The sequence below is a fragment of the Buteo buteo genome, chromosome 3, assembly GCF_964188355.1.
Source record: "Buteo buteo chromosome 3, bButBut1.hap1.1, whole genome shotgun sequence".
Taxonomy (NCBI): domain Eukaryota; kingdom Metazoa; phylum Chordata; class Aves; order Accipitriformes; family Accipitridae; genus Buteo; species Buteo buteo.
The window spans coordinates 64,141,952-64,167,838 of record NC_134173.1 but is presented as its reverse complement, the minus strand read 5'-3'; the positions used below and the strand labels follow the sequence as shown (position 1 = coordinate 64,167,838).

The following is a 25,887-nucleotide window of genomic DNA, read 5'->3' as shown; positions in this document are numbered from 1 at the left end:
TCAAAAACAACCTGGTTTTTTTCCTAGTCGCTTATAAATGTATGTCAAAAAGTACCACAATGCTTAAAAACCTTCCCTTCTCTTTTTACGGTGTATAGATATGTAAGCCTTTATACATTTGAGATATTTAATATTTGTACCCAACAAATTATTTTATTGAAATAGTTTTTTGACTTAAATTTTCTAAGAGACATTAGAGGAACAAGGCTCCCATTTTTTTGTAACTTTGCCTTTGTAAGCTATTTGCTTTCTGAGTTTCTAGGCATCTTTGTAAACACTTTCAGGGAAAATGGCCTTAACAGTCTCTTGAAGCGTGTTCCTTGGTCATGATAGGATCATAGCTTAAATTTTGGAAGGAGAAACACTGAAGTTTTTCTAATCCTTCTCACTGGATTTTTAACCATGTCATGAGAAATGGAGTCATATCTTTCTTGTATTGGAACACTTAGGATGTGTATTTTACTTCATGTGACTTTTCATTGAAATTTTACTTATTTCAATGGCATTCTGCAAACATGAAATGCAAGTGCATAATATGAATATTACCTAGCAAAACTTGCGTTCCAGATGTTTTGTATAGTTATTTGGTTGATCCATATAGCTTCCTTATAGGATGCCAAATGGCGAAGTCTTAACAGGTAGTCTCCTTCCTGTAATGACTGTGTAAGCACGTCTATATTGTGTAGTCCTATGACTGAAATAGTACTGGAAGTAAATGGATTTTATTTTTTTTTTTTTTAAATATTGTAATCAGATAGAAAGGTGGATGTAACGCATTTACAATGGAAATGTAATAACCTCAGTGGACTGAATCAGGAAGGCACTATTGCCCTATGTAACTTCTCTCTCTAACCTATGACATAAGAGGCAATCCTTAGATGCTTGTTTTGGGCTTAGCTGGCGAAAAAAGAATGCATGGAAAAGGATGTGAGAAGCTTTAATATTATTAGTATTAAATAAGGAGGGGATGATCTTCATGTTGAGGTCCCACTGCCTGCTGCATGGTCTGACTGCAGGAGCTGTGGAGGGATGCAGGGATTCTGAAAAGGATTTTGAAATTGTGTAAGTTTGTTCTGTACAGGGGTTTCTGTTAAACTGAAAATGCTCACCAGGGATGGAGCTCCTGATGACATATTTTCAAACTATTCTTCATGCACCAGTACCCACGCCATGGCATTGTGCACGACCTGAAAATCATGGTCTGGCTGCAAAGGCAAGGTCAAGTGTGATAAACAAAGGAATGATCTTAACATATTCAGAGATCAGAGGAATTAAACCAAGTCCTCTTTTGTGTTGCTATGTGGAAAGTGTCCTACATTGACTCAGGAGGTGTGACTTGAATTAGCTAAGTAATTTGGGATAATTTTTCACATCAGTAATAAAGTGGTTATCAAGAGATGTGAAAAAATAACAGACAAGGTAGCTGGGCTAAACCTTTCTTATGTGAAATGGTAACCCTTCTTGCAGTTATAGAAGATGGAGCTAGAGGGGACCTTGAACAGCTATGTAGACCTTCTCTATATCCCAGGGCATGGTCAGTTATTACTGAAGTGCTCCTGACAGATCTTGGTCTAACCTGTTCTTCAAAATCTCCAAGATCAGAGATTGCACAGCCTCTGTAGGCAATTTGTTCAGCTGGCTTCCTGATAAATGAGCTGCTCTTTACAACAGCTAGGCATTCCTTGAGCTGCAGTTGACTCTGTCCATTATGTAATCTGCAGTCAGGTTTACACCTTCTCTTTCCTAAACGCATGTTGACATGTGTTTTTTGACCTTCTGAAATGATCTCCCTCTCGTGCCTTTGAAATGAAGAGGGTAATGGCAGTGTAAGGGATATATTGTATATGCTATTACGTAATGCCTTGGAGTCCGTAATACCTTTCATTTGCAGCTTACTGGATCTGTGATTATATATTACCTAGCTTCCAAAAAGGAAAGTACTAGAAGAGGTTAAATAACATGGAAATATTATTTAGTAACAGAATTTCAGAGGCATTTGGCAGGAAGCAGCTGTCATTAAGAATAAGGAACAAGACTTCATATCTCTGAAAATCTGAGTGTTAGCATGCTTTGAAACAATTCTCATGCAATTAATTTCTAACATAGTTTTGTGGCCTATGTGAGCAATGAAAATACTGTTCTATGTGTTGCCAGCATAGATACATGATCTTTAGCTCTTTGGAACTCCAGATGGCCAAAATATTGATGGCTCATTAAGAGCATGCTTGCAAGGTATGTACCTATAGAGTGAAACTTCACTGTGTGTATGATGTTAGTTGCTCTGAGCGTTACTGACCTGATTGAAAAAACCACAAAAGCAGAGAGACAGTTGTCCACTACTACCTTTTCCAGCAGTGTTATGAATGTGCCTTGCCACTGCCATGATCTATGACTGCAACCATGGTAGGTTTGGTTTTCTTACGCATTATCTTGCTGTAGGGTTGATTTGCTGCCAGGTTTGCTCCCTGAAGTGGTTTATGCTGGTGTCCAACCAGTGCCAGTGACACTCCAAGGGAAATGGTGGAGCAGTAGTGCTGGGGATGAGAGCTGGTGGGACATCAGCTACTACAGTGTCACCTCCAAACTTGCCCTTCATCATCTTTTTCCATCCATTCTCACGGTGTTGCGATAATGTCATCTTGGTTGGGAAGAGATTTCCCCTCAGTTTATGAGGAGACTAAACTTTCAGCTACGTAAAAGAGTAGGGGAAAAATATACAAGAAAAGATCAGAGAAACTGTTTCCCAAAAGTGCCATTGCATCAGTCGTCTTAAAATCATACTGCTAATCATGGTGAGGTTTGCCAAAACCAAAACCAAACCATGGTCTAAAAGAAAACAAACCCCAAGGCAATTTCAAAGACTTAATTTTAATAGGTCTCTCAAGGAACAAAAGGCATTGTGAAATTTTCCTTGGAACACCTCTGTTTTTAAAGAATAACATACTTTCATTATTTTATTTCATAAAATTTGATTAACCCTAGAGAGTAGCACACAATTTTCCTGCTTCATATAAGCTGCTGTGCAGGACTCTCTTATAGGAAAAACGTATAAGTATATAAAGTGTATAAAATACTCAATTTTGAGAAAAAAACAGAGAAGTACATATCAGTTTTGACAGTAAGGGCCCTTACTAATAAATAGATTATTGAAGTCTAATACATTATTCATGGTTTTTAGACTGGCAGTCTTCCATTTAGTTATACACATCAAATATATTGATTTCTTACATACTTCTGTATTTTGTTTTTATAATTTAATACTCTGCAGAAGCCCACCAAAAAGCCTTGCTTTACTTCCCCATTAATTTATAGAGCATCATAGTTCTCTTTCATGCTTGATGTTGATTTGGCACCTTCTAGTATAGCAAACCAAGCCCTGCTGACTGCATGTAGATTAACTACAGTCCTTTCCTATGCAAACTGCCCAGCCAGCCATGAAAATGTCACTTGTTTCTGAAAACAAAGGCCTGCTTCTGAGGAATAGCTGTAGCTCCTGGAATGAGGCCTTGGAGACTTCAATAGTTTCTGCTAATGATCTCTTGATTGTTACAGACGTGAAGCCGGGGCTGTTTTTTTTGCAGGACATTATCACAGCATGCTGCTTCCTTTTTTTTTCTCCCTTTCTCCCCCAAAAGAGCAACCTTATTGAAATTTGTTCTTTTTTGGGGGGGTGGAGTAGTGGGGCTTTTTTTGTTGTTTCTTCTAGCAACCCTTCTCCTCTCCCTGTTCCCTTCCCTTCCCCAGAGCAGGTAGCTGAGGTTTTGCTCATCTGAGTGGCTCGGGGCTGAGCTGCCCGTCCCACCGCTGCCAGCCTGACAGATGTTGCCCTGTTTCTTGTTCCACACAGTCCTGTCAGATTCCCCCTGGATCAGTACCTCTGGCTCCTGCAAAAACAGATGCTTTGAACTTCAAGAGGCAGAGCCTCCTGGCTGCCGCTGTGATAACCTGTGCAAGAGCTACAACAGCTGCTGCTTCGACTTTGATGAGCTGTGCTTAAAGACAGGTACGATGGGTCTTCTGTCCTGCACTGTCAGGCGCTGCTGACATCTGGTTTCTGCCAGTGGTTGGGACCTGCCTGATAAACCAGCACTCCCTGCCATAGCCTGCATCTCCTCCTCGCCTTGCCTTGCCTTGCCGGGCAGGCTCGGCTCAGCTCAAAATCCAGCCCATGTTTCCTTGCAAGGAGCAGTAGGGATGTGCACCTATCGGCCCTCATTGCTGGGCTTTGACCATGGTTTCCAGGGCATAAAAAGCAGGGTACTATTCATACTACCTGAAAAGTAGATCTTCTGACACTCAGTTAAAAGCAATAATCTGTGTTCAAGCACCAGTTTGACGTCCAGATTATGATGAAAAGAGCCATGGTAAAGGTTGGAGGTTGGTCATTCCATGTCAGCCATCCTTTTTTCTCCCAAGTGATAACTTAATATTGGAGCAATTCATGTTCACTTATGGGCTGTGCATTGTGAAGTTACTTGTGAAGGCGCCTCGGAAGCTGGGAGCGTTGGAGCGGTGTGGGTCCTCCCAGAGTGAGCTGCAGGTGACGGCCTGGGCTTGTGACCCTTGCCCCAGACTCTGATTTCCAGATGTCAGGATGCATATAACACACTGGTAAAAATTGGACCCTGGGGCATGGAAATACAGCACTGGGTTAATTTTGGTTTTTTCATGAGTCATAAGCAAGGAAAACTTCAAAGAGGGCCATCAGTTATGTTTTACTTCTTAGCATAGTGCATTTAAATTATTAGTTGTACGCATCTCCCTGAGTGTTTGCACAGTGGTCAGAGTTGACACAGGTGCCTTCTACTTTTGCCATTAAACATTTTCTTGCTTTATCAAAGGATTACACTTACTAAGCACCCAGAAGAGAAGTCTAATGGTTAAAAATACCATTGCTCATGGATGCACCATGCTTGAGAGTCCTGACTTCCTCAGTTCTGTTTATAATGATATCATTTTAATAGCTTGGTACCAAAAAATGGTAAGTTAATCTGGTATGAAAACCTACTTTGGTTCCAGGCCAAAAACTTCTGAATTTTAGGCTGATGTTGTTTTGCCCCTGTATAAATGACTGCAGGATGAGAGGCTCTTTTTGAAGACTTTCAGCACAATACGAGATATTTGCTACTGAAGGGCAGATTTTCAGTTCCTCAGCCTCCTGTCCACAACGCACCATGTCCACATATGTGTATGGATACCTGCATAGCCCTTGGGACTGTTGTGTGAATTGTCATATACTCCCAAGGTCATTTATTAAGGCAATTATCACATGTACAATCAGTAAATATTACATATTTATAGAAAAAAGCTCCAAATGAAGGAGAAAAGGGGGTAAAAGATATTGCTTTGATGTGGTGTGTTTTTTACTGGGTGCATGTTGTCCAAAGTGATTTTTAAAGTTTCTTGTTCTTTGGGCCAGGACACGGAAAACCATATGCTTACATCCTTAGGCCCTATTCCAAAGTATAGCAATGTACTCCCCTTGAGAGAGCACCCTAATTTAGACAGCCCCTTAGCTCCAGCTTCATTCGCAAGATGAGAAGAGCTGGAGTGTTTTACAGCTGCCGTGCCATGGTTTTCCTTGAAGAACGGCTCTTGTTCTCATAACTTTGCAGTTGGTGCTGAATCTTGCCCTGTGAGTGAGGAACTGATGTGTGTAAAGCATCAGTTTGCATCCGCATAGTCTCTTTTCAAGTTTCTCTTATTTCCTATGGATTGAACTGGGGACTGGAGTAGTTAGGAGAAAAAGAATGAATAACCCAAGAAACACCAGAATTCTTAGTTTGTGATTCGGGCCCCACCATTTATCTGTCAAGATTCTTGTTTTCTCCTTTCCTTTCTGGCATTCAGGTTGTACAAAGCCTGGAGTACAACACCTGATGGTAGCAGAAGCACTTGTGTGGGGGTGGAGAAGCCCTCCTGCACTTGCAGGACACAAGGGCCCTTTTTGTTTCTGGTTGACTTGCCTACTTCAGAGGTCTTGAAATCACTAAAATGGGGCCATAAACTTTACATCCAACTTTAAGGACTAGAGTGTTGTCATTATGGCTTGAGTGAGTACTTTTTGTTTTGATTAGAATCTCTCATTCTTGCTTACCTTCTGAATATTTTAGCTCGGGGCTGGGAATGTACCAAAGATCGCTGTGGAGAAACCAGGAATGATGACAATGCTTGTCACTGCTCTGAAGACTGCTTAAGTAGAGGAGATTGTTGTACTAATTACCAAGTCGTTTGCAAAGGTACGTCTTTGGTCTTTCTACTTATCTTTCCAAACCCGATAGAAGGCAGCCCTGTGGGTAAGGAGTTTTCTTCTACAGGACGAACCTTCTCCTTGTTTTGTTCTGATTTTTTGGAGGAGGGAGGAAGAATAGGAAATTGCATTTGTAATTTTGGGGGCACTAGCAGAGGTGGATACTTCTAATTTGTTGGTGGTAGAAGGATGTCGTCTTTGCCTGTAGAGATACTGATAGAAAGCGAAGAGGCGTAGGTGGATGAAGAGTTTAAAGCAAAACACAGAAGTGTTCAGATGCGTTTGTCTGCATCACGGGAAAGCAGGGATATCTGATGGTCTCAGAAGGAATGAAGCATTCCTAGATATGTTATCTCTGTCTCAAAGACCTCTCCCCACCTGCACCACAAAAGCTCCTGCACAAACTACTTGGCCTAACACCTGTAGGCTTTGTTTCTGTGAAAGGAGTTGTGAGAATACAAGGGCTGTAATTCACAGATGGGGGGCATGGGCTTCAGATGACCATGCCACCTTCTAGACGCACCATGGTTGCAGTACAGCCTGCACTGGTTGGTGGGTCGATGGGCTGTGAATACTTAATTTTCATCCTCCACCTCGATCTTTTGGAGCACACCCTGCCATGCGTAATGTGTCTCCCATTTGGAGCAGGTCTTCTGATCCTTGGTAATGAGCTCTACAGGTTCTCACTTTTGTATCTCAGCTAGTTCTTAGTTTTTTATTTCATTAACTTTACTGGTGGAAGTGTTACAGTTTGAAATTTTTCTTCCACACCATTTTGGCCAACTGAGTATGTTCAGAAAATTATAATAGTCCAGATCTGTACACTGAAAATGGGCTTTTCTTCTTTACTTGAGTTTTGCTGTTGGGAATCCAAACGAAACATGTATCTTCCAGCAAGCCCCCATAGAATGCCTTCTTCCCCTTCCCAAAGAAACCCAAGGCTGAGGCCACTTAAATACTGGTGTAGTTTTCAGCCCCTGCCTTCTTTGTGAGCTCCCTCTTACAAGGGTCAAGACAGAGGAATTTACATGTCTCCAGCTTTAATGTACATAATCTTTGTTTAATTGACTAATAACAAATGATCTCAATGACCCTGGCACACTGACAGGAGTAAGCCTTATGTGAGAACAGTGTTTCCTCTTTATTCGTGCCTTTGCCCATCTGAGGATAGTGTGGGTTTTTTGTGGGTTTGTGTTTTTTGTTTGGTGTCATGTTGTCCCCCCCATCCCTGTCCTCCCCCTTGGAAATTGTCCCTCCACCTCCTGTCATGGTCACTTGGAATTGCTGCAGAACACATTTCCTGCAGATCTTTTCTATGGTCATTTTTGTTTTGTTCTTTTAATTGAACTGCAGTTCCTTTAATAGTGCCAGGTTCAGGAAGTCAGCCTGATTAGGTAATAATTTGTTTTTCAATTGACCTGTGAAAGGGCAAGTCATAAGCCACTCTATAGTCAGCATTCAGCAGTGAAAACCTTAAGAAAATAGTTGATTACATAAAGTAACTTTAATCTAGCTCTGAAAGAGTATTAATGCTTTTTTTAGCTATGTCTGAGTCTCACCTGATCCATGAGCTGATCAGCTCTCTAAACCAGCTGGAAACTATTTAGAGTTGTTTTTCTTCCCCAGAATGAATTTTGTTTTGTGTCTTTAGCCAGCTGAATCAGCTCGTGGAGACATCAATACTAGTGGGGAGGAGGGTGGGAATTCACAGCCAGAGGCAGCACTACCTGTTTTTGACAGATTGAAAATAAAAAAATTAAAGTAGATGACCACTGTGCCTAAAGTGTTACTGCTGTCTCCTGCGGTCAAAAGGACACTTTTAACTGGTTTTAAGAGCTACTTCTAGGAGTGCTAGTTTGGATATTCTTGTTGAATAGAATATAACCAGATCATTTGTTCAGCTTTGTGAAAAGACCTGCTTGTTATTCATGGGATGTATGACAAGACAGTCCAATAACCGGAGACTTTATTTTTTTTGGCATTTTCTGTGAAACCTGTAGTTGTGTCTATGGATTTTTTTTTTTTTTTTTTTTTTTTTTTGAAACTCCAATGTGACTTTTCTGGTAGGAGAAACCCACTGGGTGGATGATGACTGTGAAGAGATAAAGGCTCCTGAATGTCCAGCAGGGTAAGTGTTTTGCATGCGACTGCAAAGCCAAATGTAGCAAGGCCAGTGGTCCCTGGCTCTGCCCTGGACCTCTGAACACTGTGTTTCTGTACTGGCCCTGTCATACAGGCTGAATGGCTGTGGGTTGGACGCTTTCCTGTGCTTCCCTGTTTGTACCATTAGGCTGATAATATTGTAATGCATTTGCTCTTTTGCTGCTGGATGAGTAGTGGTGTATAATTATGTGAGCTTGAACTCTTGGTTTTTGATCACCTGCTGATGGGTTTGCCTGCTTCACTTACCCATATAGGGAAGGTAACCGAATGCCCTTGAAGTCAGTGGAAAGGTTTAGGTTTTTCTGATTTCAATAAAATTCAGGTTGGGCCATACGTGAACACAGTTCAGGCCATTTTTTTTAATCGAATTTTGTACTTTTACTGCACCTAACTGAAAGGATTTCTAAATTGCAATGGGATACAGGCTTGACTTAGTGAGGTGTTTGAGCACATGAATAACCTGAGAAAGTAAACACTTTTGAAACCAGTTGGCTCACTATTGTCCTTAAAAGTAAGCGCCTGCTCAGGTGCTGTGCTGGGTTGCAGCTTAGTCTGTGCTATTAGGAGGATAGTTTGGAGGAGATAGGAACCCCTGCTTCTCTGGGTAACAGTGATGGCTGCTTACCCCCCCAGCAGGTGACTAATATTAAAAGCTCGGGTGCATCTGTCCAGGACACACCTCTGCCTGCTTAGGGTCAACTCCCAGTAGCAGTAGTAAATAAAAAAGTAATAAAATAACATGAAATACTGTCATCTTTAGTATGTGAGAATGAGCTCTGCCTCACAGAGCTCACTCAAAATGCCACATGGACTTTTGTTTGTGAAGAGGGAAGACCAGCTGTCATGAGACATGTGGTTTTTAACTACAGATTGTATGCTAGGGTGGGTACTCATGCATACTATTTTTTTTCCATCTCTTTCTATAAGCACTTGCCTTTTTGGGCTATATGCTTTTAGCTGCTAAGGGAAGATATCTTATGTTGGAGCTCAGCCCTTTCACTGACTGAGCGAACATTGGATGTTACTAAGCATGAAGGTTATCAGTTTGTGCTGATATGTTAAGTAAGCAAAAAAAATTATAGATATATAGCATATGCAGTAACTGTACTTAAGATTCTCTGGAGTCTCAGTGAGGGAGTGGAAATAATAAAAAAAAAATCATTTTGAAATGCTACCTTACGCTCCCGCTGCTTTTGCTTTTAGCTTTGTTCGTCCTCCTTTGATCATCTTCTCTGTTGATGGTTTCCGTGCATCATATATGAAGAAAGGGAACAAGGTCATGCCCAATATTGAAAAACTGAGTAAGTACATCTGTTTTCTTACAAAAAATGAAAGACAAGCTCTTGCAGCCCAGTTGTTTTCATTGTTCATTGAGCAACAGAAATCAGCGTGGAGCTGCTGGGTAGAAGGGCTGCGCTAAACACAGGGCTTCTCTGACTGAAAGGTCTAACAAAGATTAAGACTTTTTTTTCCATGAAAGTGAAATGGCAGAAGTCCCCTTTGGTTTAGATGGTATCAACTGGGGGCTTGAAAGCACCCTGGCTAAAGCAGCACACAGCAATCAGAGTGGGGAGAGAGCTGCTGCTTTGGGGAACAGTGCCCAGAGTCAGTGACCTTCATATGCTTTTGTCAGCAAAGAAATACGTCTTCAGTACATAATATGTATCATGCACTGTTTTAGGCTAGTTGGGAGGTGCCCACAAAATTTTCCACTTGATTCAGAAATGTTGAAGATATGGGTAAGTGGGTGCGGGAGCTGTGGTGAATGTGTGCTAACTGGCTGGGGACATGCCCTGGCGATGAGCAGCCCTGTACTCGCCTCCAGACCAGCAGGCATCCACCTGGGTTTGTGGACTACGGGATGCAAAGCATATTTGAGCTTCTCAGTATAGCGTGGTAGTTTGTGTGTGTGCCCATACCCTTGAAAGGTGTTGGGGTTTTTTTCCCCTGTGTGTGTGCTGGCCCTTTTATTTGTGTAGCCATCTATGGTTGGACTCGATGATCTTAAAGGTCTTTTCCAACCTAAATGATTCTGTGATCTGGGGGGCTGTGGCCAAAGCCCGTTGTGAAACTGCAGCTTTAGTATTTGTTACTTAAAATTAGCCTGTGTTTTCGCATGTTGTTTTACTTAGCAAGATACTTCAATGACTCTGGACTCTGGAAGGAGGCTAGCTGAGAAAGGAAAACAGTCTATGGAAATGTAGCTAGTTCTGTAGTCCTCTGGCTGTGTTATTTCAGTTGTTTACTGTGAAGTACAAAGAGTGTAGGAGTGGATTTACCACTGTCCTGCCGGAAGACCTGCCAATGTTAAGCAGCAGAATGTTCATTTAAATTGGTTAAAATTTAACCAGTTTCTGCAGCATTTTTAGCCACAGCAAATGACTTCCTCTGTTTTTGTTTTCTATGTCTGAGAGCTTCACTTCTTAATGTTTACATTTGCTATTGATTTTCCAGGATCTTGTGGAACACATTCTCCTTACATGAGACCTGTCTACCCTACAAAAACCTTCCCCAACTTGTACACCCTTGCTACTGTAAGTCCTTGGGAAGGATTTTTTGATGATGAAATGTTGCACTGCAGTAGAAATGTGGGTTGTGGGAAGCAGGATTTTTTTTTTTTTTTTTTTTTTTTTAATAAAGCTGCTTCACTGTCCATCCTTTTCGGTCTTCAGTTATGTTAAGCAATTTCTTCAGTATTTTGAAGTTCTGAGATAAAGTGTATTTCGCTATTATACACTGTGTTTCAGCTTTCCCGTGCTTTCTTGTGCCTGCTTTCACAGTTATTTGTACTGTTGCATAATTACAGGTCACAGTTTTTCTAGGGGGAAAAAACCCACCCCTGAAATCCTACCCAGAATACAACCAGCAGTTGTTCCTTCATTGGAGCAGCTGAAGTCAGTGGGGTTGACTTAGCAGGTGACTTAAAATTTATAGCTGCTGAGCGTGTCTAGATTCTTTGTTGGCTGTGCAGTAAAAGGAACCGTCACTTCTGCACTCCGGTGGCACAGCTGGCGGCCAGGCTGTCCCCACGCTGGCATGCAAACACTCCTGTGTGACAGTGCTGGGCTAAAGGACTCCCTGCCTTCAGCTGCATTTTTTCCCCTTCCTTTTTCCCTGCAGCTTCTGCCCAAATGTTAAATAGGAAGAGAAAGGAGAGGATGGAGAAACAAATAGCTGGGGCTAGGAGAGGGTCAAGAGAAAGGGAGAAGAGCAGAAACTTCTTAAATTGCCTTTACTGCTGGACAAATTGTGATAAAAAGTCATGGCTTTGGGTGACTTGTCTCACTTTTTTTTCTTGGAAATAACTCTTATCTCACAGAGGTTCTGGTAAAGATAAAACATTATAAAATGGAAACGCTAAGTGTTACTCTTGCAATCAGAGAATGAATTACTGTTTCCAGATAGGGAATTTGTAAAGAGGAACTGAAAGTTCAAATCAATCTTGTTTTCATAAATTTTTGCTTACTTTTGATGGCCTCAAACTAACTTTTAACTAGTGTGAAAATACTTCGACGTATTGAGTAACAGGAGCTTTTATGCTTTTTAGCACAATTCAATCATCTCCTACTGCTTTCATTACTACCGCCAGTTTTAAATGTGCTTATCTTAAAGTTAAAACCTTTTCTGGTGTGAAGTTACAAAGATACCCGTTTTAAAATAATTTAGTGGTATTTGCAGATAGCTATGCAGAACTGGATTTGTGTGCATTAGAGTTTTACTAATTAATCTACTTCTGCACAAAGGGACTCTATCCTGAATCACATGGAATCGTTGGCAATTCGATGTATGACCCAGTGTTTGATGCCAGCTTCAGTCTTCGAGGGCGAGAGAAATTCAATCACAGATGGTGGGGAGGTCAACCAGTAAGTTTCGGATTCCTTCCTCCTCCTTCCCTCCTCCCTCTCCTCCCCTCCCCCTGTGCTGTGGAACATAGCCAATAATAATAATTAAAAAAATACATCTGTGAACAATTTGTACCTAATCCCCCCCCCCCCCCCAGCTGGCCCTGTGTCTATCAATTTAATGTAACGTTTTGGGTTGGCTTTTGCTTTTCAGAATAATAAAGCCATTGATTATGGAAAGGTGCTTGCGTTGATAAGTATAAATTAGATGTGGCTAGGAAAAAAACCCCTCACTTTAGGCAGCAGTTTAACACTATATTTTCGTCACTGTGGCATAATGTTTCCTTTTCATTACGGTTTTCTCAGGTTTTCATCCTAGTAATGTTCTTGTGGCAGTTTTAGTATTAATGTTCTGTCAGTGTAGCATGGCACGACTTCATAATTATTTCTCAAGTCCACAAGCAATTGCTGTTACCTGACTTGCTGCAGACACTGTAGAAGTTTGTGAATTAATTTCTGCCTTGAGCACAGCAGCAGTGGCTGAACTAGGTCCTCTCTCCCAGATTAGTGCTGGACTTGGTGGTTTCTCTAGCTCTGAATCCTTATTCTGGGCAAGGAAATGGCCTCCTTCAAAGTATTCTACATTACTACAGCTAAGAAGGTCCCCTTGCTTCTGCTGCACTTCCCCCTACTAGTGCTTGCAGTTGTGGCTTGCTTTGCCAACAAAAGTGGGTTTAAATTAAACTAATAAGTTTTACATACAAGCATCCAAGGTGCATGCACATTTCATTGCACTGATTGCTTAGGAAACTAGTTTAAAAGCTCCCTGACCAGTTAACTCCATGAAAGAGCGAGGCGATAGAGGTGGGGAAATTGGAAGGGGTTTGGGAGCACCATAATCTGTCATTGCTGTTTGCTAAAGTGATCGGTGTCATCCCCCAAATCTCTTAAGACAGAAATATCCCAAGAGACTAAAGGAAGTTACTCAGATGGTTTTAGGCTTAGCAAGTGTGTGTGTTATTTGTCTGCATGTGGTTTTAGTCTGCAAAAAATGCAAGGCAAGACAATTTAGAGCTGCAGGCAGATGTGTGAGAGGCAGATGTGTCTGGCTGTAGCTGAGCCAGAATGAGGTATTTGTGCTCTTGAAAAATTTGTCAGCATAACAGTGAGTGTAGTCACTCCCTTGCCCAGCTATGACCTGGGTTAGCTTTTAGCATGGGTTGTGTGGAGAGGAGAGGGTGAGGAACGTGCCTTGCTATTATCCTCCTAGACGTGAGCAAAGAAGCAGGATCAAAACTAGGAGCAGTGAAAGGGCGGTGGTGGGTAACATCTTCTTCCATCTCAGCTACAGCCAGAGCCACATAGCTAAAAAGCCATGCCTGCTACAGTCAGGCATCAAGCTCATAGACAATATTGTGGCTCAACTGCTGTGCGACAACTTGTTAAGCAGCTGTAATTTAATTACGCATTGCAAATTTAATTGTGCATCTTACCTTAATCACAATTAGGTAGGAGTTAGTGGGGAACTAACTGTTGGGGACTGTACAAATGTTGCTATTTTTAAACTATGACATCTTAAAAGTATGATATAACTCTATAAATACTTCATCATCTGCTGTGTTGAGTGGGGAATATTGGTAATTCCCACACCCATCCATTAGAAACACCTATGCTGCTCCAGAGAATAAAAGTTTTCCTGGATTGTAAACAAGCATCATGAAAAATGTCAGCTGAGAAGAGTTCAAGAAAGTTATACAACAGTGGATGACCATACGCTGGATGAAATCCTCAGAGGATGGGGGAGTGTTGCATACACAAGTAAGGACGATAAAATAAACCAGCTGATCTGAAGAAGTATTAAAAAGGAAAAACGCACAAATACTGTAATGAACTGGAAATGTCTTTGGAAAATTAGAAACAAAAGCATAGAGGAAGGGCTATAATTCTATTCCCACACACTTAATATGAGGGAGACCTGTAAGTTTGGCAAAACTGGTAGAGTGGCCATAGTGGTTGTGTAAGGAGGTGGTAGATCTCTTGCAGAAATATGATATAAAGGATACTCACTCTGCTCATGGAAGGATTGCACATTTGATAAGAGAATTGCAGATTTTTATAAGAGAAAAAAAATCTCCATCTATACGTGGATTAGATACAGTCCGTTTCTAACTCCTCTTTATAATTTTCTCTACATATCACATACACATAAACTGCCAAAAATGGCTGGGTATTGAAAGACAAGATAGTAAAATTAAGGAGGGAGGAAGGGAAATCAGGTCTGCATATCACAGAAATCTTGTCTGTCATGTCACATATTCATCAGTTCTTTTTAGATTTTGGGTCTCAAACTGGAGTACTCAAACAACTGCAGAGTGGTACTTGGTTTGCACAGAACTGGGAATTATTATTTTTCTGCCCAGGAAGGCAGGAAAAGTGTCTGGGACCTCCAGCCTCGTATTGCGGCTAAAACTGTCTAGAAGAGAATGTCATTTAATGTTGATAATTCCTGAAATACTTTCTTGCTCCTGGAAGCTGGCCTATTGTATATGGCTCAGTTAAAATGTGTTGGGTTTTGGTTTTTTGGGTTTTTTTTAATTACTTTTTCTAATACTCAGCATCTTGTTGGGAAACAGCCAGATTACTGTGGACATCAGTGGGATTTGGCAGATGAGTAGCTGAATGTTTCTACACCAGCAATTATGAGAAATTAATTTTAAGAGCATTAGGAAAAGGAGAAGGGGGGAGAGAAGGTAGCTTGGAAGTGTTTCGAGGTGCTGTAGCTGGTTGTGAGACTTACTGAAATCCAGTCTTCTGATTTGGTATACAACCTTGATTTATTATATAAGCTTAAACCCACTTTGTTTTCAAAACAAAAGTGTTTGACAGGAAACAGCCACAAAACCACTCCTCTTATTGCTACAGCATCTCACAGAAATGGTGAGCATCAGGGCCTGTGCTCCCAAGGGGGAAACTAAGTTTACTGCTCATTTTTCATGACACTGAGACTCTGTTTTCAGCCCAAGCAACTTTAAGCACTAAATTAGGTCCCAGCTGCCTTTGGCTTCTCTTAAGCAGTAGTTTTACATGTCTTGATTTGTTGTAGTAAGCTTAAGCTTACACTACAGACAACACATTCCTTTTTTTTAGTGATCTTTCATGTTCCTTAGAAATAATCCATTGGCCTCCCCAAGGTCAGAAGATAACAGGTATAAAACTGACAGTCTGTGGTTAATGGGGGCAGAGAGCCTCCTTCAGAAGGTAACCCAGCTTGGATCTGAGTTTGGCTCCAAAGATGCCTTTCTCTTCAGAAATTTCTTAAATATAAAAGTATTGAAGGTTGTTTAGGGCAGCTTGTATGAAGCTTTATTTTCACCATTAATCTTTTAAAGAGAATACAACCATCAAAAAGAACCCAGCTTGAGATGCTGAGATAATACTTAAAAAGGGCCGTGACATTCCTAGATAAGTGACAACATGTCGTGAAGCTGTCTTTACAGTCTGCAAGGTATGCCTGTAGACAGTAGGCACCATCGCTGCACATCTTAACTGGATATTCCTGATTTTATATGAAATTCATATTCTATATCAATCTTTGGGATGAAACGATTTTGCTCTCATGTTTATTGGAATTTTGTTGATTTTGACTATCTAATGATTACAGAAAGAATTTATTTTCATTTTCTTGCCTAGTCAGCCTGAGCATTGGCAAGATAGTTACATCCGAGGGGCCCAGGCTCTGCAGAAAGCTGTCATCTGCCTTTTTGTCCTGAACATATTTTGCAATCACTTTATTGATTGGTGGGGGAAGCAGAAGGAGGCATGTCTATAATTGGGTGTTTTTTAAGTATTTCTTTTTTGTCTAGCTTGATCCATGAAGAAGCAACAAGGCTTTCTGAGTCTAATTATTTATTAGGCTTTTTGTACCAAAAGCTTCTGTCTGGGCAAGAAGGCAATGCTTAGTTGTCAAGGCTGTGAGATCATTTGTGTCCTGTTAAAGAGTAAGGAGAGCAGAAGGGGCTACTCCACCTTTTACCTTGTTGGCAGAACAAATTGCAAATGATGCAGGAGTGTAACACTTGGTACCACCCTGGTAGTAATTCTGCATGCTTGCCCCAGTCTTGTATGTATTTCTTTACCTGGGAAATGCTGTGATTTCCCCTTCCCCATCTTTGCCTGAACGTGGAAGGGATTTCCCATTCACGCATTACCAGTGGGTGTACGTGCTTCCTCTGCTCCTGACATGAATCTCCTTCCCTGGTTGGCGAGTGGGAGCATGTTTGTGCAACTTGGCCCAAGGACTGCACTTCAGAGCCGTCCCTCCCGTCAGCCCTGACCTGAGATGTGCTGCTGCCCGTCCTTTCATAGTGCAACATAGTGTGGGGCAGCCTTTGCAAAGTTACAGGCTCTTATTTAGTCATGGAAGATTAAAAGTAGGGAGGTGCCCCACTTTCTGTGCAGGTTTTCAAAGACAATTCAGCAGCTATCTTGAATAACTCTGTGTGTAGTGTCTGTGTGCAAATGTGTCTAGCAGTCAGAAGAAGGGACAACTTGGGACTTCCATGTTCTATATGGCATTGCCACCTAAACTATTGTTTTAACCTATTTTTGTCCATAAATAAAGGAGAAGAATTGTAGTCATTCAACACAGAGGATGTAAAAATTGACAATAATTCAACTTACAGGATATGTTTCATATGCATGTAGAAAAGCGTGTATAATAGTTCTTGGGACATTTGCCAGCGTACTCGGGTTGAATCTGTGGGTCCATAATTTAACAGATCTTTCTGTGATGGAAAAATTAGATATTCTCTAATTCCTGTGGTATGGTATGAAGACAGAGTGGTTAATCTTGGATTTTTATTTTTTTAAAAATATTTATTCCCCTCCTCTCTGCTTAAGCAAATTAATTCAGAATACAAATTAATTCAGAATTGCAATACAATAAGGTCTGTCCCATATGCAAACCAGGGGTGCGCATCTGACACAGTTAAATGTCTGACTATAAAATTCTAACATATTAACAGTTAAAACTAACGTATTTACATATGGCAAATAAATTACAAAAGCTCACAAATGGTACTGACCTTGCAACGCCTAACACAGCAAACTTTATAAGTGACCTGAACAGATGTGACCAGCCATAGAGCGTATATAACACATTGCATTTACATGCTGAGTACTGAAACATCTAGGATTAATTAACTTTAAGACTGTGACTCTAACCAACAGAGAGGAAATGGGAAATAACCCTTATTCCCTTCTCAATTTAAATTGTTTTGGATGGACAAGGTTGAGAGGGCATCAGCTAACTTTTTTTTTTTTCTATCCTACATTGTCGGAAAGTGTAGACTCATGTTAGCCTGCCAGGGGTGTGACTTGTAGTGTGCCTTGAAAGACAATAATTTAAAGACAGTGAGAGATGTTCACTGGTGATTAGGCTGCAGTAACAGTTTGTCATGGTTTTCTGCTGGAGTAACTATCCTATAACTGAGGGCAGTAAGGAAACTTATGTGCTATCAGCTGTTCCAGCCTGTTGTCTAATTTTACCTAACCAGTAAAGGGTCTGGCTAACCAAGGGCACTTCTGATAGAGTTTGCTACCACTGGATTCATCAGCAAAAACTGTCACAACTCTAAAACACACTGGAAATTTGATTTAAATCCTGTTCAATGCAGATAGATAGAAACTCTTCCACCTAGATGACTGCTGCTTCTCTGCAAATGTATGGTTATGAGTAGGAGCTTTGGGTATGATGTTGAGTAGTGTTGAATTTTCTTATTTTGGTTTTAAATAAACCAAAGGCTTTTTTTTCTCCTTAAAAAAAAAAAAAATAAAGGAAGGAGGGACGGAGGTCCAGTAGTACTTTGTTGTAACCTTGAGCTGAACCAGGCTCTGCCTGGCAAAGTCAGGATGGAGTCATTCAGACTCACTTCTCAGATGTTGTTGTCAGATATGGGCCTTTTGATTTGCTGGTCTTTGACTTCAACAGATCATTCATTGTCTTAGCTGCTGAGCTTATTTCAAGTGCAGCACACCCATGTCCTCGCCCAAACTGTTAATGCCAATGTAAATGCCTGCGTTCCCGTGAAATACTTGGGAGTGAGCAGGGAAGGTGCAGTTTTTCCCTGTCTGAAGCCAGTCTGGATGCCTTAGGAGTACGCAACTAGGAGTGTTCTCCACTTACTTGCATTACTTCTGGTTCAGAAAGGTGTTCATGCTGTTTTCACGTGGCACTCATGAAGTGCACTCTATGCTCGACAGGAATAAAAAATAGCTACCACCTTCTTGCAGGCATGCTGGGTACCTTGGCAATGTATGTAGGGCCTAATGATTCATCTGTCAAAATGACTACTGTTCTACTTGCTTGGCCAGAGGGAGGGTGTCTTTTGGCACATGTTTTAAATTGTTGCCTAAAATAGACAGGGTCACGGGTTATTTCAGCAGTGCTAACAGTCAGGAGCAGCACAGGACAGCTTCAGCTGCTGTGGGTGGAACTTGGCTGGTCTGATTTGGCCAACCAGGCAGGCTGGACCACTTGGACCTGTGCAGGCCAAAGTACTAGAAAGTCAAACTAGAGTTAACAGATGATAAAATCCAAATACTGAATTCCCTGGGCTTAGTTTGTTGGTACCTTCCCAAAGATATCTGCAAAATTATTTAAAGTTTGCAGGAACACAAACACTTTCAAAGAAAAATAAATCTGCTGCAGCCCTGTAGGGACAATGGTTTTCCAAGTACAGCAAGACCAAAGAGCATAACAGCAGTGGAGCTGACACTCCTCATGCTGAATTTGTATTTCACCTCTTTTCTCTGCCATGACGGGTTTCTACTCTAGGACTAGATCTGCAATGCAAAGAAAAATGTAATTGCTTTAAGTGTGGGCCATTTTTCACCTGGGAAGCCCATGAACCAATGATGAACATGGAGTAGCTCCTACCTTAGTTAGACATGGGGTCCAGGCTGAAGTTATATACCCTGTGCTGATTTATATGACACAAACGAGCTTGTGGATGCATCCTTGCATTGCAGTCACACCTCTGACTGGAGCGTATGGGCTCAATGACACTATCAGTGGATTGTAGGCACACTTCCTCATCTCTCCTCTTCACCTCATACTTCTGTTCCATCCTGTCGGGGCTAGTATTCCGCAAGCATTTGGAAATAATATCAGTGTTAGTCAACAATTCAAAACCAAATTCCAATATAAATTCAAGGCCATTTTTTTCTTTTTTGGGGGAGCTACTTTGCAGCCACATCATCTTCTGGCCATTGTCACCATGCAAACCCCAGTGCTGGTGAAGGCTGGGGCTGCAGAGGCTGGGTGAGATCCTTGGAGGACTCCCCATTTGGTGGCAGCTTGAGCACAGATTAATACGAACCAATGCTGAAATCAGACTCTTGAGGAGAAGCACCTGAAAACAAAGAAGGGTGGGCTGCAAATCTGTGTCCATTCTGCTCCTGCTCTTGCTGCATTTATTTAAGTAAACCACCATTTCTGTAGAGTTACCGTGGATGTATTCTTCCCTGGAAAAGAGGATACATTACAAAAAAGTTAGAATACAGTGAAAACAAATGATGTTTTATAGCTGTGTTTTTAATTTAACTGGATTGAGTCCAGTAATATTTGGAAGAGCAGAAGACAGACAAGTTAAGGGATGTGTCCAGGGCACTGGAAAGGCAAAGATGTCAAATTTTCCCATAAATAACATCGCAATTAAATTTGGATATTGTTGTTAACTATAGCCTCTGTGTGCAAATGATCTTTCATCAGACTGTGCCAAATTTTCAATTAAGACTGATGCGTGAATAATTCAGGCATGACATTTCAATATGTGTGCCCAGATGACAGTTCATAAGTACCTGTTTAAGCAAGGTAGAGGGGCCTTGAATATATTTTCAAAAAGTTGATTTAAAGTAAACCAAAGATTTTGCAATTAGTAAGTAAGGGAAATATGTTTTGGCTTAACTCCTCATGAAATGGATAAATTGCAGTATGCATAAATAATGGGAAGAAATAATCTAGTTGTATACATAATGCTGGCCTCTAAGCCATTACCACTTTTGAAATGAGTTTTGCGGTAATTTGGATAGTTCTTTGCAAGAGAAATTTAGTTCTATATGGCTACAAACTCATATAGTTTGCTTTCCTTGATTGTGGACCTTTCTGATGTTTGGTCATTCTCATTCCCCTGCCTTGTATAGATAGTCATAGAATAGAAAAGACAAAGAGGGTGAAGGGAGAAAGAAAGAGAGGGATAAAGAGGATAACCAGGGGTATGATATGGCTTTCAGTAGAGAAAGATCAAACAAACCAAGGCTACTTTTGCTTGAAAAGGAATAAATAGAGGGGAATATGATGAACGTTGTATAGAAGTGGGAAGAGAAAGGATTAATAAACTGTTTTCAAAATATGAGAACTGTACCCTAACACCAGTGAAACTGGCAGGTTTAAACCAAACCAAAATAAAAATACACTCATGTGGTGTGTGACTACATGGTGGAACTTTCTGCTACAAACTTATTTAAAGCCAGAAAAAAATGGATTTGAAGGATTGAAAAAAAGATTTGAAAAATTCATGTAGATCCTTTTCGTCATTTCCATCAATCACTACGTCGGGTGGCTCAAAATGTTCTTAAGCATCTATGGACTAACGTGTCCCTGCCTGCTTTCTTTATACCCCTGCTCATTCATCTATGCCCTTTTTTGTGTACTCCTTTCTAACATGTTTTTCATTGATGGCTACTGATGGTAGAATATGGGGAAAGAGGAACATTTATGCAGACACTGATTGGTGTTAAGCTGTGTTCTTTCCTAACTGAGTAGTCTCCAAAACTTGAACACTAAAAGGCTCAGGTGAGTAATGGCAGGTTTTTCAAAATTAAATGGAATACTGGAGAAATTCCTGGCCATGAATCTTAATGCTTTGCATTAAGAGCAACACAGATATTTAGGGGTGAAAGTCTACAGCACGCCAGCTGATCCACTGCTACAGAATTTGGATAGGTTTGTCACTCCATGTGTTCGAATTAGGGATGCAGGCTGAAAACTGCAATTTTCACTTCTAGGCCCAGGGTAGAAGAATGTGTCTTGAAAACATTTTCTTTTGATTTCAGAGGGTCATTAAAGATCTGAACACACTCTAATCCTCTTATATTTTCCTCATTAGATTTGGATTACTGCAGCCAAGCAAGGGGTGAAAGCTGGCACGTTCTTCTGGTCTGTGTAAGTGCCCTCTATTTCTGGAGATTTGTAACTAATAATTCAGAATTAATTTGATGCAAGTGTTTATTAAGTCATTTTCCTTACTCTAAGCATTCGGTAGCTTGGAGACCGTACCTGTAACCCTCCCTTGTTTCATTAGTGCAATGTTTCTGATAACTAAAGCTGATGCTTCAGTTTCCTGCTTTAAGTTTGTACACTGATTTTTAGCAGTTGTCTGAAGAAAAGATGTGTGACTACATAAAAAATTACTTTAGTTCATTTCATGGTGTGTTGTTTTGCCTCCTTAGTATTGCTAGCAATGTTTCCTAGTCCTCTGAGTGTTTGTGGAAGACTTTTACTGTCTGTCCTCTTATGTCATCTGACATCAACAGCCTAACTGACTCAAAAACCCGACTCATTCATTTTACATTCCAGCCTGACCTTTGAGTAAGATATCCAGTTTCCCTTTCCTAAAAGACAGCCCTGAGGATCTTTGCTGTTTATTCTTTTGTTCAATGGTTCCAAATTATTTCCCTTGTCCCTACTAAGACATAACTTCCTAACTGAAAATGAATGAATTTTGATAATTTCTGAGGTCTGAGGAATTAATGTGGATCAATCTCTCTATTTCATTTTAGTGGCAGGATTGCAGGAACAAAGAAAATGGGCAAACTGTCAAGTCCGAAGTACTAAAGGGCTTTGCCTATTTTTTTTTTTTTATTCCATTAGGAGTAATACTCTTTGCTACTCTAAATGTCATATAGCATATGGAAGGAATAATAAAATGTACCATGTACAAAGCTGATGATAGGTTTAGGCTTGCAAGATGGTTATCTGACACACCACCAGTCTGGTGCTCTACAAAACAAAGAAATTAAGTGATTCCTAAGCTCTACAATTACACAGTTGCCATAAACACCCTGGTCAATGTGTGCTTGGGTATATAAAATGTTATGGAAGGTAACCAAGGATATGTCATATGAACGGCAATAGTAAGGGAGTGAGACAGCCACTTTATGTATGAGTGAAATACATATGCCTTAAAACAGCATTATTTAATTTGGTTTTGTTGGAAGAATTTTTAGGCAAACTCTTTTAGGAAAACAGAAGTGTTAAAAACATCTTAGTCACAAATGACAATTGAAATAAAGGATTTTTTTCATATTGCACAATTAATAAAAATTTCAAAACTATGCAATACCCAAGATTATTATTCCACTTTATGATATTGCCTTGTTTGCAAATTCTAGCATAAATTCTCATTTTTATAGTTGTTTTACAACTGAAAGTTCTCTGTCTCGTTGGAGACTGAGGACCACTGTTGTTCTAGAAGGCATTAAAAACTAACTTACTTCAAAATTGCTGTTGGCATCTCTCTCAGATGTTTCCAAAGAGTGCCTTGGGATTCTGCTATTGATCTAATGGAATCTGGACTGACTATGCTATGTATTAAAATAACTGCGTGGCCACTGACCTAAGATGAGATATTTGGAACTTTAACAGCATGAACTTGGCCTCAGCAGCCAAGTGAGAAGTCTCAGGATACAAACAGTGAAGTAGGATGAGTGTTCTGCAGAGTGAGAAGCTGTCAAAGTTGCGCAAGTCACCGTGCTGATGGCCTGCTGTTTCAGATGGCTCCATTTTGATTTACACCAGCCTAGCCCTCGGTCTTCAAGACTACCAGAGCAGGATGGTTGTTTAAACCTGTGCTGATGTGAGCAATTTAACGGTTTTCTCATGCTAGCTATCCAATGGCAGCACCATTGTACATAAAAAAGGTTCATCTGGATTAAAGCTGCCAGAATGGAGCTTTATTCACTCCTATTTAGAACAGTTAGATTTACTGCCTTTTACAAACTGTTAATCATATTTCTTTTGGAGTATATGGACATCCAGGAGATCTGAAGTGATTCTGTTTGCAAAGTAAGAATCTGTATCAAGCAAGAAAGAAGATACAGCATACTAAAAGCAAATGATATTATGACTGATTTTAATCATGTTACGATCAGTTCATAGCAAGGCTTTGTTGATGCTTTTTGTATTCTATGATAACAAGGTATATTTTTGTATCTTGTGGTCCAGTGTCATCCCCCATGAGCGCAGAATATTAACAATACTGCAGTGGCTAACCCTTCCGGACAATGAAAGGTAATTCACTTAGTCATATGCTGTTGGATAACTGCTAGCTTTTCTTCTCCTTAAAAGTAGCTGGAAGAGCAAGGGGAAATTTGTTACATGCTATCACTGATTTAAGGATTTGTTTGGGGTTTTTGTTTAGGGTTTGGTTTGGTTTTTTTTTTTGTTTTGTTTGTTTGTTTTTAATCTCAGCTTTTACGCATCAGCATTTTGATTCTTCTCAATAAATGTATGGTATAAATTTATTTCTTATCAAGTAGCATTTAGTTACATGGATTAACTTGGATTGTTCTTATCCTACTGAGTCTAATATGGTTTAACAACCTTACAGCAATGGTAGTTGCAGAACTGGACCCTGAGAACTGAGAAAATGTTAAGATTTTAATTATGAGTATTTTTTAGTACACAAGTTCCCACATGCTATTGACTGCAAAGCTCAGGCGAGCTGCTGTTGTGATCTCTCCTACAAGACTGTGTGTCCTCAGATGGTACCCCATGTGCCTCCCTGCATGTGTTCTTGGATTTAATAAAACTGTAGAACAACTAATTGCTTAATCATACCATGGAAACATATGACTGAGAAACAGTTCTTTTTCCATAAAGCCAACTCTCATTGGAAGGTTGACTTGATTTGACTTGACCTAACGGGTCTGGGTTTTTTTGTTGTTGTAGAAGGAAAGCTATCCTGAACAAGACCTTTCTTTCTTTCAGGCCTTATGTTTATGCTTTCTACTCGGAGCAACCAGATGCTGCTGGCCACAGATATGGTCCTTTCAACTCAGAGGTTAGTACAGATTTTCTTCTGCAAAAAAAGCTTGTCTCTCAAACACATTTTTGCAATAATTGCCACTCCTCAGGAGTAACATTTTTAGCAACTTTTTTTTCACCTCTTTCTGCAGTATGCTCCCCCTCTGCCAGAGAAAGCAAAGTTATTGTCTAAAGGATTTATCATGCGAGATTCGCTTCTGAGAGAAGGAACTGCCCATGCCTTTCAGGAGGCTACTTCTTTGTGTGATATGATAATGCAAATGGGAAGATTTATTTGGCAAAGACAGGAGTACATTTCGGTGCAACAGCAGAATCTAACTTTCCTCTAGCAATTTATCCTTCTTAAAAGAAATAAAAATATAATGCAGAAAATATTGAGGAAAAATGCAGAGAAGAAAAAGCTTTCTTTGAAGCTGTCAGCCTGCAGTAGCCAAAGTAGTAATTCCAGTCTGTCATGAACTGTAAAAAGCTGCTATTTCCAGTTTCATATAGGCCCTACAGGGGTTCAGAAAGCTTTGCCAGTACTGTTCCCTCAGGACTGGACTGTTGAGTTTGGAAAAAGTTTTGAAGCACTGTAAGGTATTTTAATGAAAAATTATGTGCAAACCACTACAGTAGTTTAACCCCTTGTTTGAGCTTTGGGTAGCTGGCTGGGACTGATGAGTACTGCTTCCCTGCCAACACTGTCCAGGTGGTAAGAACTTAAAGACTATGCACTTGTCTGGGATTTGTGGGGAGGGAAAGTAAATTCTGCACCCAAATATCCTACTACTTCAGGTGGCTGGGATCTGGCATCTTCGATGATCTCTGACATCTGGCAAAGGTCCCCTAGTTTCAGTGCAAATGTATGCCTGCAGATTGTCATCGCAACACTTCAGGAATTTTTGTACGTGCTTTTTAAAGTGTAAACAAATGTTTGCAAATCTTCAAAAACTGAGGAGTGTGTCAGTTACCTACCCTTTGGAAGGTAATACAAATGTCCCCAAGCAGCCAGGAACCCAGCAGTAGTTTCTTTCTTGTTTGGTATAGATCTGATAGCTGTTTTCTACTGGAGAAGAGGGCAGAGAGAAGCAGCACTCATTTTTTTAATATGCTTGAGTTATTTGGGCTAAGTAAGTTTGCAGCAGTTATGAACTTGCTGTGGGTAGCATCCCTGTTGGAGCAGTTTGAGCCATGGTCCCAGAGCAGCGGGTGTGAGGAATTATTCCAAACCAGCACTGAAACACCATACTGGATAGGAAGAAGTAGTCATTTTTCTGGATAAGTGGTGGTTAAAATCTGCCAACACTCTTGCTAAACTGACAGGCATTAATATGACTCCATGTTGTCATTTGGCTCAGAAGTGGAGAGATGTCTGACTTGGTCAAGAGAGGTATTGGTAATGAGAGCTCTCTGATTCCAGGATATATTACTCAATGATGCTTTTTTAGTTCCTCTTATTGAAGTGTTACAAATATTTTGTGAGGCTTATGACTGACAACTCTGATTTTATTTATCTGTAGACAACCAATTCCTTCTGAACAGAG

The 25,887-nt window shown here is 40.5% G+C and overlaps 1 protein-coding gene across 6 annotated transcripts in view; it reads left to right on the top strand.

The window, feature by feature from the left end:
- ENPP2 (ectonucleotide pyrophosphatase/phosphodiesterase 2) overlaps positions 1-25,887 on the top strand; it is a 77,707-nt gene that overhangs the window by 22,056 nt on the left and 29,764 nt on the right. For all 6 annotated transcript variants that reach the window (XM_075023856.1, XM_075023857.1, XM_075023861.1 and 3 more), the window contains exons 3-11: positions 3,848-4,003; positions 6,114-6,239; positions 8,318-8,378; positions 9,617-9,714; positions 10,868-10,947; positions 12,157-12,276; positions 21,423-21,478; positions 23,540-23,605; positions 24,305-24,377. In XM_075023856.1, the coding sequence (XP_074879957.1) occupies positions 3,848-4,003; positions 6,114-6,239; positions 8,318-8,378; positions 9,617-9,714; positions 10,868-10,947; positions 12,157-12,276; positions 21,423-21,478; positions 23,540-23,605; positions 24,305-24,377 (836 nt within the window). The remainder of the gene's footprint in view (positions 1-3,847; positions 4,004-6,113; positions 6,240-8,317; positions 8,379-9,616; positions 9,715-10,867; positions 10,948-12,156; positions 12,277-21,422; positions 21,479-23,539; positions 23,606-24,304; positions 24,378-25,887) is intronic.